Source organism: Asterias amurensis, chromosome 6 (assembly GCF_032118995.1).
Source record: "Asterias amurensis chromosome 6, ASM3211899v1".
Taxonomy (NCBI): domain Eukaryota; kingdom Metazoa; phylum Echinodermata; class Asteroidea; order Forcipulatida; family Asteriidae; genus Asterias; species Asterias amurensis.
The window spans coordinates 11,746,920-11,761,949 of NC_092653.1; the positions used below are offsets into that span (position 1 = coordinate 11,746,920).

At 37.5% G+C, this 15,030-nt stretch overlaps 1 protein-coding gene across 1 annotated transcript in view; it reads right to left on the reverse strand.

The window, feature by feature from the left end:
* Positions 1-15,030, reverse strand: part of LOC139938794 (leucine-zipper-like transcriptional regulator 1) — a 61,114-nt gene that overhangs the window by 45,491 nt on the left and 593 nt on the right. The window contains exons 2-4 of the mRNA XM_071934426.1: positions 12,542-12,604; positions 11,687-11,746; positions 328-407 (exon numbers count right to left, since the gene is read on the reverse strand). Of these exons, the coding sequence (XP_071790527.1) occupies positions 328-407; positions 11,687-11,746; positions 12,542-12,604 (203 nt within the window). The remainder of the gene's footprint in view (positions 1-327; positions 408-11,686; positions 11,747-12,541; positions 12,605-15,030) is intronic.

Consider the following 15,030-nt stretch of genomic DNA (forward strand, 5'->3'; position numbering starts at 1 on the left):
GTATTTTGTTCAGACACTCCAAAATTAATTGGGAGTCCTATATTGATAAATATAGAACACTTGGGATGCTTCCCAGCTACGATTAAAAATTGTGTACTAAAAGATTTTACACTGAGTATCCTCGTATAGATGGATTGCACATTCTGTCACTGACCACCATCTTTGATGTAAAACAATGGAAACGTGTAGACGTGTATGCGCTGCGCATGACTCTCAGCCAATTATAGCCTGTCAGGCCTGCACGATTCGTCAAAGATGGCAGCTAATGCAAGCAACCTATGATTGTGTTACCAACAGATTGACTTCAAAACAAAGTTGTGTTATTACCAAAGATGAACATGCTTCCATTGTACACCACAGCTGAGTGATGATAGCGTGGGGCTGGTGGGGTTCCGGTTGTAAAAGCCCTGTATGAAAAGAACAAAATACACTCAATGAAAGCGTGCTTATTATTAGGCAGTGTTATTAGGGATACTACAAGACTCATATCAGGTGATTTTGAAGGATTGAAGAAGTAAGGTCGTTCCTGAATTCTGGCAGCTACATTAGGGCAACGGCTTGACCGCCTAAATCATCACGCCCATGGCAACACCCTTAGCAACTGTAAAGCTGTGGCTGTATCTGCCATTCAGATACGGCTTTAGGATCCTACCAAGAATAATCTTTGGTTGATTTTGAAGAACTGGCGAGGAACGAAGCATAAAAAACTCATTCTTGGTTGATTTTGAAGGACTACAGGGATGTGATACATTGTAGGTTGTTGAAAAAAAATCCTGAACAATGAGTGCAAAGTGTGAAAGCTTCCGAGTGCGAAGCCTGCTTACATACATATTGTTTGATTTGAAAGCCCTATTCGGCAATCTGGGGCATTCCTTATGTTTTTTTTCTTATGAATTTTCGGTTAAAAGATGAAGAAATCACATTTCTGAAATTGGTGCATGTTTGACAATCTCCTATTGGTGGTAGTAGGAATCTTAAAAATTCTCCTCTTAATTTGAAACTGAAGCAGGCCTGGAATTTCACAAAGGTCACAGGAGGCCATGGCCGCCGTTGCCCTTGTCTTGGCCTTGGTGCCCTTTCAAAAATTCCCAAAGACTTTAAGATTTTCCAATGGAAGTGCCCGTCGATTTCGAAGGATTGGTGCATGTTTGACAATTTTTTATTGGTGGCAGTAGAAGATTGAGGGAGTATGGATCCTAAAATACCGAAATTAGTTAATGTAGGACAGATCCCCTGCTAAAAAAACCTCATATTGATTGATTTTGAAGGATTAATGCTGCTCTGTGAAGACTGCAGATAACATCTATGGGTAAAAGCATTGCAGAGACTTTTACTCAGCGAAAAACATTATCAGTATGTCCGTAATTGTTAAAACATGTTGCCCAGCGCTCAACAATCCTCTGTTCTCTGCACATTATACTTTTCATCAAAGAGGCACTGTAGAGGTCATGACCTCAGTGTATCAGGACAAATTTTACTGAGCATGTGTTGAGTGACAGACACAAACCATTAGTCATTTGACATATTGATGACACCAAGAAGACTAAAGATTTATTTATGTAACATTTAATTCTTCAGTATTCTTATAAAGGCTTTACTTCTTGAAAGTATCTTCTTGTCAGTGCCTGTATTTTACATTTTACTGTAGCCTAAAAGGAACACGTTGCCTTGGATCGGTCGAGTTGGTCTTTGAAAAGCGTTTGTAATCGTTTTTTATAAAATGCATATGGGTAGAAAGGTGTTGTTAAAGTAGAATACAATGATCCACACAAAAATGCCTCAAAGATGTTGTAAAAGTAGAATACAATGATCCACACAAACATGCCTCGAAATTGTACGGTTTTCCTTTTACCTCGTTGACTAACACGGTCGGCCATTTATGGGAGTCAAATTTTTACTCCCATAAATGGCCGACCGTGTTAGTTTCACAGTAAAAGGAAAACCACGCAATAAACGGTTACAAACGCTTTTTATAGACCAACTCGTCCGATCCAAGGCAATGTGTTCCTTTAAATGTTGCAAATTCTCTTTGAATGTCAATTACTAGAGGACATCCTGAATCAAGCTATCCCAAGAGGATTGCATCGCACTGGGAGGTCTTGAGCAAGGTACATCCTTCCCCTGCCCCATGAAGGATGTCCTGGAGGTGCCCCCATACCCATTGAAAAGTTATTTTCCTCTGTCCCTGAAGTCAGTTTAAATTTTCTTCCCCGTAAATATCAGAGCCCACCTGCAGTTATGTCACCCAATGCAACATTCATTATTATTTGAAGGCAATTCCATCGTCACTCAGGCTACATTGACGAGCCTTGCGCAAGCTTTTTGTAAAGTAGCCCACTGCTATTAAAGGCCGGTTCATACTTCCTGCGATGGCGTGTGAGAAGTTTCTGCCTACTAATTTTTTTTTTTTTACTCATACACCGATGTGTGTTAGCACCGTATACTTTCCTGAGTCCTGTGAAAAAATATCACAGGCATGTTACTCGGGTGGGATTCGAACCCCCCGAACCTTGCAATTCTAGAGCAGTGTCTTACCAACTAGACTACCGAGGTTGCCCGGTAGTAACATGCCTGTGCTATTTTTTCACAGGACTCGGGAAAGTACTGAGTATACAGTGCTAACACACATCAGTGTATGGGTAAAAAACAAAAAATTAATATTCTTTATCCCGATGCAAATTTAAGTTTTCTGCCATTCATACAAAAGTTGTGTAAGTTGTTATCAGAAAATAAAATTCTGCCCAGGAATGGCTTTTACCATGTTTTCTTATTTGTTCTTGAAAGAAGCTTTCGGTCCCAAGGTTTATTCCAATGTAAAATGTTTACTACACTGTATATCTAAATTGTTAAACACAAAACTAAGTTTTCTGTTTCATATTTGTTGAAAAAAATTGATTAGTAATATTAGCAATGTCGCATTTTGTGATGATACAGAAATGAATGGTCTCTTAAGGGTAAAAGAGTTGGAGCAAAACATTACATTTTGTTTGTACCCAGCAAAGGGTCTTCAAACTTTGCGACATTTTGAACTGCTGATGAAACATGTGTGATCATCACCTATCATTTTTCTGAAAAGGGCATCTGATGCGTAAGTCTAACCAGGATTTGCCTCAAGACATTTCCACGGTTCTCTGCTGCAAAACTTCCTTAGTTTGTAGTTGTACCCCTGCCATGCAAAGCATCAAATCCTCTTTGGATTATCACTGCCACTACCATCACTGTCACAATATGACTATTAGGCCAAAGTTTAGCTTCCCCACCCGCTACCTTTTTAGAGGCCCCCTCTGAAAAAAATGTATACATATTTAACGATCTCAAATGAAAAAAAAAAAAACTTGAAAAAATATGTCGGCCAGCCATTTCAAGGCCCTCCTCCTTCCTTATTTCAACAAGGGGGGCAGGATGCTGATTTTTATTTTTACTTGGCTTTACAACTGCCTCCATTATGACACTCGGCATTCTCCTTTGATAAAAAGTGATCCTTGGCCAAATATACCACTTGGCCAGAATCTCTATACAACATGTACATATCTGTACAAAAAGTTTTGTTGACATGCAACATGTTCCTGGGGCTGAAACAGGGTTACATGTACCCCCTTCACAACCAGCATAGATGTAGGCTTGGGTATCATCCACTAGGAGCCTGACTGGTAGAGCAGAATGCACTACCTTTACAACTTTTCAGGTTCCCATTGCTTCAACGCATGCCATTGTTGGTGCATCAAGCCTAGTTCAGGAAAGTGTACACTAAATTTTGACTTTTTGCTGCAATAGCAATTAAAAAAAAAAACAGCCACACCAGGAAAACGCCTCAAGTTGGCAATCAGTTACAGTTACATACATTCTGGCAAACAACATTTGTTTTATTATGACGGAAAGTGGGCATGCAGAAATGTTATCACAGGATGGGGGTGGGTTGGCATTTCCTTAATGCTACTGCTTCATATGAGGGGGAGGAGAGAACATGTAGTCTTTGAAGTGTCAAGTGTGAGCAGAGGCAGGTACAATGTACACCTCCATTTCCTTGACGTCCTTTCCAATTTTTGTTCAGGCCTGGAATTCTATCATTCAGAGGGCAAGGTCATTTTCATTTTGCAAAGAGCACTTCCACTTGACAATCTTAAGGGGCACCAAGGCCAAAACCGGGCATAGAAGGCTGTGGCCTCCTTGGCCTTTATGAAATTCCAGGTCTGTCTTTTGTCTTATTTCTATCTATTCCTCATGTTACGTGCTCTGAACAGCTCGATCACGACATACGAGAAACCATACACCAAAAGGGTGACACCGAGCATACTGTAATAACCCAAAGGTCTGTACATGCTGGATGCTTGTTTTGAAAAGGGCAAGGGCACCGAGGCATTTTCTCCTCGCTAAACGACAACTTGCCCTAGAAATGCTCCAATAGAAATTTACAAATTCCTCATATATTGTAAACATTGGAGCATTTCTATGAGGAATTTGTAAATTTCTACTGGAACATTTCAAGGGCACCAAGGCAATGTCTAGGGGCAAGGGAGGCAATCACCTCCATGAAGCATCAGGCTTGAACCACCACAGAACAAAATTATGTTTTACCTGGGAATTTCTTTCACTATTCATACAGAAGGAAAAGCTATTGACAAAGGTCAGACCAGAGTTCAGGTTCACTATTTTGTCACAGACAGCGGCCATGATGAATATTCCATGTGATGTCAAATTAATGCAGTTAACTGCCAGCTTCGGCTCAGGTTATTAAAGGAATCAAACACCTTTGGTAATTTGGTAAAAATGTCACTAAAGGGTTATGTTTATTCTTCCACATGTTTGCTTTTTAAATTTTAGGGAATGTCTAATCCGTTGGCTTTTGGAACTGTTCGATTGTTTAATCCTACAAAATGTTAACTAGTTCTGTTCTTTTATCTACATGTAATTCAAATTATTGTTACCGAGAAAAGAAAAAAAAAGAAAAAAAAAAAAAAAAACTAAATCTACACAGTTCAACGAATATCTTTTTTTTTAAGTCAATATTTTCAGATTTTATCAATTGAAAAAACAAAAGACTGCCAGACTTATAAAGTCTTATTTTACTGGCCCGAAGATAAAATTACTGGCCTAGGGCCTGTGGTCCAATGTAAACTTCTAAGTCCTGCCTGGGCGGTGCTTGGCCCATTTTCCAATTTCTCAGAAACCTTCAAAAACTTCCATCAAACTACATAGCAGGAGGGAAGGTTTCCATTTTCAAGAAACAGAATCAGGTTACATTTTTTCATAGGATAAATACCTCAATGTAAATTTGTTCAGTCTTTATAAAATACAGTCAGAATTTCCTTTAAAAAAAAGTATGGTTGATTTTCAGAAAAATATTTTCTAAAGGTGATCAGTACTAGAAACAGTTTTCATTTAAGATAAGATTTTTAACAGGTCACTTGAAAGATTCATGGTAAAATTGTTCCGAATGCCAGTCTGCTGCATCCCTTTAAGATTTCCCTTTTCCTGGGGTTCAAGGTGGCAGGCTAGGTTAGATGGACACCGCAGGAATACAAACAAGATTTCATTTAGGAGTCTTAGGTGATCTTTGACCTCGTACACTTTCAAAAGTGCTCTGATAATTGGAATTATGGGAAGGGTCGTGACCCCAATCAGAGCCTTGGGGGAGGGGGAATAATTTACAAGGTTTTTAAAGTTGGTTTTAAGGGTGTATTTGATTCAAAATAGTTGCATTATTGTCATTGATGAATACCATGCATTAGCTAGATTGAGAGGGTATGTTGTTAAGGACATTCTGGGTACCAGGCAAGGTCAACATGTTGGGAACAAGGTCTGTAGGTCAAAGGGTCATTATATGCAATGCCTTAACACCCTCTCTCCGTCTCTCTCTCTAAGGTTGTCAGTAAACTTGGTCTTAGAATAAATCCAAACATTGGATTCAAGAACCATACTTGTAGTGTATAGGGCTTACAGCATTGTCAAGTGTTGCCAAAAATGTTTTTTCCTTAACTGTGAGCCAGATTCCATGTTTGTACAACATCAAACGCACAAATTCCCCCAAACATTTCCCCTATCCCACTGTGTGTTGGTTTTCTTAAATTCTCAAGTACTTCAGTTGCCAACTTCAGGGATCTAGAGTTGGCACTTCCTTGGCTGTTATTTTTAAAAGATAATGGCACAAAAGATACTAACTGAGTAAATTTCAAACATTTTTGGGTTGAACATTTGAGAAAAACTTACTAGAGCAAGACTTGAATCTGCAACCAACTAAGCTATCAAGCCCTATGTTGACGGTCTCTTTATTTCGTCAGTATATTTGTTCTGGGTTGCGCTAAACAAAAAGCCCTTTAAAAGGTGTATGTACTTTTTGTAGGACAAAAAACACAATGTCCACAGATTTACACTAAACTTACACAGTTTGAAGATAATGATAGTAGAAAGCTTCCCTAAAAATATTACGTGCTGAGGTGCTGTAGTTTTTGGGTAATGAGCAAAACAATGTCATGAAAATAATTTTGGTCTCATGAGACCAAAATTATTTTAAGCATTTACCAACCTATTTTCATGACATTGTTTACCTCATTTCTCAAAAACTACAGCACCTCAGTAAGTAAGATTTGAAGGGAAGCTTTCCACTATCATCATCTTCAAACCCTGTAAGTTTAATGTAAATCTATGGACATTTTCAAAAAGTAAAAACAGGAGTAGGCCTACTAAAAATGTATTTTATATTTTTGTTTTGATCGACAACAACAACTAAACAATGAAATCCAGGATTCCAGGTACATTTGAGCCATGAACTAAAATTAAACTGTGATAAAATGTGCTATAAATCAATAGTAACAATAATCCCAATTGAATTCCTACGTCATTTTTTGACCAGGAATTATTGATTATTGGATAATTTCAATAGGGAAATTTATTCAGAAGTTTCTAAATGGAGCAATTGAAACAATGACAATCAGGGAACACCTTGAATTTTGTGCTTTCAAATATTTCAGATGTTTTGAATATTATCTACCATAGCACGCAAATTTGGGTGACAAATATTTACTGGCACGAAAATATTCTTACTGGACCAGAATCAAAATAAGAAAGAAAAAAAAACACCCTACACATTGACACAACATTTTAGTAAACGTACTTGTATGCTTGGTGTGTTGTGGCCGAGCGGTCTACATGTAGTTCTCTAGACACAAGCTTAAGAAAGTACTTAGAGAGTTTCATACACATCAGTTAAAGACACTGGACACTATTGGTAATTGTCAAAGACCAGTCTTCTCACTTGGTGTATCTCAACATAATGCATAAATAACAAACTTGTGAAAATTTGAGACCATTGGACGTCAAAGTTGCGTGATAATAATGAGAAAAAAAACACCCTTGTTACTCAAAGTTGTGTGCGTTTAGATGGTTGATTTCGAGACCTCAAATTCTAAATCTGATGTCTTGCAATCAAATTGATGGAAAATTACTTCTTTCTCGAAAACTACGTCACTTCAGAGGAAGCCGTTCCTCACAATGTTTTATACCATCAACCTCTCCCCATTACTCGTCACCGAGTAAGTTTTTATGCCAATGATTATTTTGAGTAATTACCAATAGTGTCCACTGCCTTTAAAGGGTAAAAACAGATCAAATATAAGATAGGCCATTATAATGTATGCAGGTTTGCAATAGTGAATCTACTTTGACCGAAGTCATCATAATAGTTACCTCAGTACCCTTTTTTCAGGAGGGGTCATTGATTGACAAAGTACCATGTTTATTTTAAGTAAAATGAGCTTTGATGGCTTTAAGGATTTCAGCTGTTGCATGTAAGGTCTAAAGGTTTTAACATCATAATGCAACAGAAAAATGAGACACACTTGAGGACAAGGCTTTGCATTCTTATACCAAGCTTTCACACTGAAGTGTAAGCCCCACTTATTCACCTGAACACATAACACTGGCTTGTTCAGAGAGTTGGTGTATAATGAACAATACAACCACAACCTGCTATGTGGATGTTAAACCATAAACCCCGGATCTTAGTATAACAACTACAGGAATATGGGACAACTTCACATGTTCATATTAAAGGGAAGGTACATGTTTGGTAATTACTCAAAATAAATATTAACTTAAAAACTGACTTGGTAATGAGCATTGGAGCGTTGATAGTATAAAACACTGTGAGAAACGGCTCCCTCTGAAGTAGCATAGATTTTGAGAAAGAGGTAATTTCTCACTAAAACAATAAAAGACTTCTAGCCAGAAGTTTTTTATTCCTATCTGAAAGCAAACAAATTCGTCCAACAAGGGTGTTTTTCTCTCATCATTTTCTCACAACTTCGGTGACCAATTTAGCTCACATTTTCACAGGCTTGTTATTTTATGCTTATGTTGGGATACACCAAGTGAGAATACTGGTCTTTGACAATTACCAAACGTGTACTTTCCCTTTAAAGATGCTATGTCAGATTTTTGGCCCCAAACATTAAAAAATAGATTTTTTTGAGTGAATGGTATTTAAAAGAGTATCACCCACTCTAACAAAAAAAAGTTTAACTTTTACTTTAAATGGTCAGGAACCATGAAATTTTTTAAAAACGTTTCTTATAAAACACATCAGAATTCGTCACGTGATATATTGTCGGGATCCCGACAAAAACTAATTTTGAGCACTTTATTTCACTGCTACTAATAATTGGCGGACTTTTTCGAGCAATGGCTCAAATGAAAGCTTGTAACTTTCTCGACCCCCATCAAAACACCTATTGAATTTTAAATCAAAATTTTTGGGTCAAATCAGCAAAAAATCTGACATAGCATCTTTAATGTACTTCTCTTGTGAAAATGTTTACCCTAGCAGAATTTTTTTTTTCTTGAAGGCTGAAAAACATTAACCAACATGACTTCCTAAGTTTCTCACTCAACAGAATTAAAACACTGAGCAGGAAATTGATCGAATCCTGTGTAAACATTGACTGAAAGTATTTTGCTTTGGTGCTTGGTACGGCGGTCTTATTTTGAGAAAATAGTGAATGAAAGTGGCAGATTTAAAGACACTGGAAACTATTAGTAATTGTCAAAGACCAGTCTTCTCACTTTGTGTATCTCAACATATGCAGAAAATACCAAACCTGTAAAAATTTGAGCTCTATTGGTCGTCTAAGTTGCGATATAATAATGAAAGAAAAAAACACCCTTGTCATAAAAAGTTGTGTGCTTTCAGATGCTTGATTTCGAGACCTCAAATTCTAAGTCTGAGGTCTCGGAATCAAATTCGTGGATGATAACTTCTTTCTCGAAAACTACGTCACTTCAGAAGGAGCAGTCTCTCACAATGTTTATACTATCAACCTCTCCCCATTACTCGTAATCAAGAAAGGTTTTATGATAATAGATATTTTGAGTAATTACCAATAGTGTCCACTGCTTTTAAAAAGAAAATGTACAACGTTCAACCCTTTAAGAGACCACACATCCGCAGGCGGCTTTGCCCAAAATGCAAATGCCCGCATGAATTGATCTACTCTCTTTCAAAGGAAAGGGTAACAGTAAAAGTAATCAATGTCTAGAATTGACATTTTCCAATATTTCTCATGTCAACTTCCTATTTCCATTAAAAAAATAAAAAATCTGTTTCAAAGTGGTTTTTTTAAGGCATTTTTACTAAGAAAATCAACGAAAGTAAGCTCCTTGTGACCACTAGTGACCAGAACCATATTTGATAACAAGTTGTACCACTCAGTTTATGGAATTACAAAAGTGAGAATTCCCCCCAAAAAACTGTCCAAAAGAAAATAAACACATCAAGAGCATGCGGGTAGTTCATGTATCTTGCAATCATTTCCTTGTTGGAGGACTCTAGGGAAACCTATTCAATCAATGTTGGAACTCTTTGCTGTCGCTCAATCCGGCAATGATTTTGCACATAGGTTTCCTTCCACATCTCACACACAGACTTTTGCTTCATCACCCTCCATTGCTTATAAGTGCTTAAATTTCAAGATAATCACCACCATGGCTCAATTTCGCTTAAATTTCAAGATAATCACCCCCATGGCTCAATTTCAAAGAGTTGCTTTTGCATGAAATAATGCTTAATTATTTTCTGCTAAGCAGAAATGAGCAGGATACCAGTCACAAATGGTACATGAGACTAAGCCTGGGCGACTGGTGCAACTAGTGTCGTACTCGCGACTATTGATTCGAGTCGAGTCGGGACTACAAAAATGTGCGTATTACAAAATAGTCATGACTACCTGTTTGGTGAACCAATTGTCACTCACGACTATTCACGACTATTCACGACAACATAACTTACTAAAAGAAACACAATCAGACATCAGTGAGACAATTCTTCAATAATAATAATAATAATAATAATAATAACACATTCTTATATAGCGCATTTAACAATATAACCGTATCAATGCGCTTTACAATAGTGCCCTGGTCATAGGGCCAATAACATCCCTTTACTGTTTCTCAGCTCCCAGGGTAGTATACAGCCCGAGCTGCCGTGGCGCTCCTATGGCTTTTTCATACACAATATCAACCTCTACCCTCGCAGGTACCCATTTATACCACTGGGTGAAGAGAAGCAATTATAGTAAAGTATCTTGCTCAAGGACAAAGCATCAAGACCAGGATTCGAACCCACACTCAGGTGACTTAGCACCAGAACTTAAATTCGATGCTCTTAACCACTCGGCCATGACACTCATTTCAGCATGAATTTTACTATTGCGCCTGTGGCAAATATTATGCCCCAATGCATCTTGGGAAGAAAAATGGACCAATGAGTAACCTTCTTTTTGACCTTTAGCCAGGGGGCACCCTACTAAAGTGGCGTCATACAATGTATGCGCAAGGTATTTTTTACCTTTTTACCTATTTTAGTCATTTGGATCCCTTTTTAAGAAATCCATGTTAACGAGAGACTCCAGGGTCAAATTACACATGTGATGCACTTGTTTTCCAATTAGAGTTGTCATCTTAGTTAACAAATTACAAACGACTTTCCTCAAGTTAAACTGGTGTAAAGAGTATTTTTTTTATACTCTTTCAAACTGAAAGTTTTAAACATGATGCTATCAAACATAAAAATCAAATGGGTCTTTCCATTCTAAAGAGGAATTTCTGCGTCAGTCGAAGGTCAAAATCAGTGCCATTTCGATTGAATATCATCACAATTCAGGAAAGAAACAAAACTGCCCAGTACAAATACAAAAATGTACTGACTATTTTTTTTTAATGTGATGTTTCTGGGCCCAATTTCATGGCTCTGCTTACCGCCGAACTCTGCGCTTACGATCGCGATTCCCCGCTTTTTCTGCACTAGCCTTGTAAGCGTAGAATGCCTAGTAATGTGGAGTACGCACGCGCAGAAGTCAAAATTTGCCGCTTACCCGTGAAATACGCTTGCCGGAAGCACAGAATTCCCTGCTTCCCTAAGCGCCGATTCTGTGCTTACGGTAAGCAGAGCCATGAAATTGGGCCCAGGTTGTTTTGGGTTTTGGACAAAAATTGCACTGGAAGGGTACCAAACACAGTGTAACTTAACACTGTTTAGAGACCGGTAATATTTTCCCAATTGCTATAATTGAATTGTGTGTCATCGAATTTTATTCCAAAGGAATAAGGACTCTTTCTAATGGAAAATTAGTGAATCACAAAACTGATTTTGAGCTTGGATACCCTTCGTTAAAACAAAACACTGGATAAATACCTTCCCCATGAGCATTCTTTGACATCAAAGCGTAGCACATCATTCAACATGTTCTTCCTCCTGTAGATTCAAAACAATGCAAAATACAAAATTTAAAGATGGAATACACATGCACCTATGTCTGGATTTCCCATTAAACTCACAACATCCCAAACCAACATCATTCAGGGGGTTTAAAGAACGAGTGTGCATCAACAAAAATACACAACTACAGATTAAGAGATTATAAGGTGAAAATTGTTGTCCATGTGATTGCTTTATACTTCTTTCAAAAAAGTGAAAAGGCTGAAGGAGAAATTAAGGAAACGTCCTGAGATTGCTGGCTGGGATTTAAAATGTGTAAACCATTGGGCCCAAGTTTCACAGAGCTGCTTTAGGAAAAAAAGAGGGCTAGCTTAGCACACAACAATTTTGGTTACCAGAAATACAATGTAGGTTACCAGCCGACGGGATTTATGACCTCTGGATTAACATGCCCCCACTCCAAAGTCCCCTTACCAAATGAGCTATTTAGCCCTAGTGTATACAGTCTACCTGTTTTTTGTTCTTCTTCATTATCTTTGCTTGTGGGTGTCAACAAGTAAAGACACTGTGTTTAGCTGAAACTTTCAAACTTAATGTGTCTCTCTCGACAATGTTGCCTATTGTATGCAGTACGTTAACAAAAACCAATCAGTGACTCTACCTTTTGGCAGAGAACAATAACCTCAGTACATAGCTAAATTGTTTCAATCGTACAAAAGGTTTGTTGTTTTTTGTAGTGTTTCTTATTCTGTAATTAACCTGATCTCTTGGAAGTAACCAATATGCAGTGTTGGAACCAAACTATTGTCCACTTGCTTAGAAAAGACTCACCCATTGTCACCACCGAATACATAAATAGCATCTTTGTAGGCAACTGCTGTATGTTTACTTCGCCTGTAGAAGAAACAAAATCAAAACCAACATTGAATCAAATGCATAAACTGTGAAATACTATGTCAGTTTAAAGGAACACGTTGCCTTGGATCGGTCGAGTTGGTCCATGAAAAGCCTTTGAAACCGTTTGTTGTGAAATCGATATGGTTAAAAATATGTTTTAAAAGTAGAATACAATGATCCACACAAACATGCATCGAAAGTAGATATAAAATAAATAATAATAAGAATTGTAATGCGCACGTATCCACCCTGCTGGGTGTTCAAGATGCAGTAAAACCAAAAACAAACAAAACAAAAACAAAACAAAGAAAAACAGACACAACAAAAATTAGTCCTTGAAAACCTGTGACATAAGATAAGTTTTGAGAACAGATTTGAATGTTGTGGTACAAAGACAAGTTCTAAGATTAAGTTATAGAGAGTTCCAGATGCGTGGCGCAGCTGAAGAAAAAGACCCGTCTCCCCACGAGTGTTGAGACTTGGGTTCAATGAGAAGAAGCATGGAACTTGATCGAAGATTTCTTGATGGAGTGTAAACTTGGAGAAGTTCCGAAATATAGAGGGGAGCTTTGCCATTAAGTGCTTTGTGGACAATAAGCATCAGCTTGAGGATGATTCGTTGAGAGATAGGGAGCCAGTGTAGTTGTTTCAGAATGGGGGTGATGGAACAGGATTTCTTAGACATTGTCACAATGCGGGCAGCAGTATTTTTTTAAAGTGCGTGATTTTCCTTTTTTACTTTGCGATCTGACACGGTCGGCCATTTTATGGAGTAAAAAACTTGACTTCACAAAATGGCCGACTGTGTAAGTTCCCAAAGTTCTACTATTAAACATCTTTCCAACCAAATACATTTCATAACAAACAATTTCAAACACTTTTTTAAAGAACAACTCGCCCTATCCAAGGCAATGTGTTCCTTTAAACAAGTTCTTAAAAATATTTGTGAGTACTTCAGTGTTCAAGCATGCCACTACAGTTTGCCCCCCAAAACAAAAGAGGAAAGTTGAATTCATTGTACTGTGTTTTTCATTTTTTTAATGGCACAACAAACTGAGAAACTAAACAGGTAGCCTATTCAGGAGAGAAGCTGAATCCGACAGCAAGTTTGTTATTCCTTTTAAAAAGGCAGTGGACACTAAATTGGTAGTTACTCAAAATAATTATTAGCATAAATCCTTTCTTGGTGACGAGTAATGGGGAGAGGTTGATGGTATAAAGCATTGTGAGAAACGGCTCCCTATTAAGTGCCATAGTTTTCAAGAAAGAATTCATTTTCAACGACTTTGATTTAGAGACCTCAGATTTAGAACTTGAGGTCTCGAAATCAACCATCTAAACCCACACAACTTCGTGTCACTAGATGTTTTCTTCTTTCATTATTATCTCGCAACTTTGATGACCGATTGAGCTCAAATTTTCACAGGTTAGTTATTTTATGCATATGTTGAGATACACCAACTGTGAAGGCTAGTCTTTGACAATTACCAATAGTGTCCACTGCCTTTAAGTTCAGTGTATTGAGAGAGTGTTTTGTGATGAGAAGTCATTTTTGGGAGAAGAAAAAACTGGTAACAATGCTTAGTGATCACATAGGCTGTCATACTCGTCTGCCCATTGAGTTGTGCTATATTTGTTTCCAAAATGGAGTCTAGCAATCACGTGGCCAAAGAAAACTGGTTCATCCACTTTGCAAAACTCTCAAAACCGAGCTCTTAAAACAAAACAACTTATTGATTAAATCAAGAGAATATTTGTTACTTTATTTTAGTGAAGGACAAATCAAAAGTTGACAAGTACTACTTTTTATGAATGGCAAAAATAGGAAAAGATTTAAAGAATTAAGACTGCCACTTTTTCAATCACTGATACTGATAGTTGTGATAACGTAGCCCTCCGTCGTCGGGAGGCGGGTTATGTTATCGCAACTATGTAGATGAACACAATCTCACAATAACCATGGAGCAATAACCCAAATAAACAATTGTGACCATATAGTCGCTAATGACTAAATGCGTATAAGTGGAAGTTTGATTCAAATTTATCACATGATTGTGCTTTATTAATTAACAAAATAAAACTTAAAAGACAATCAACTGAAAACAAAACAGATTCCACAATTCACCTTATGGAATGTACACAAAATGAAAAACAAAACAAAAACAAACAACAACAAACCCTGTCTTGTCTTCCTGTCAACATCACCCTCTATCTAGTCTTGTCAACGACAAGATTCTCTCAACCAAATAAAATTTCTAACATTCTGCATACAGTGCAGTTTACAGAAGTTTACTAAACACCAACCAACAATTAGTAAAATATTATATATCTTTAACTGCCGAGTCTGACTGAGCCTTACTAATTACGGATAACTTTCCGTATGGCGCCACCACCTTTTCACTCATTTTTACAAAAAGGGATAT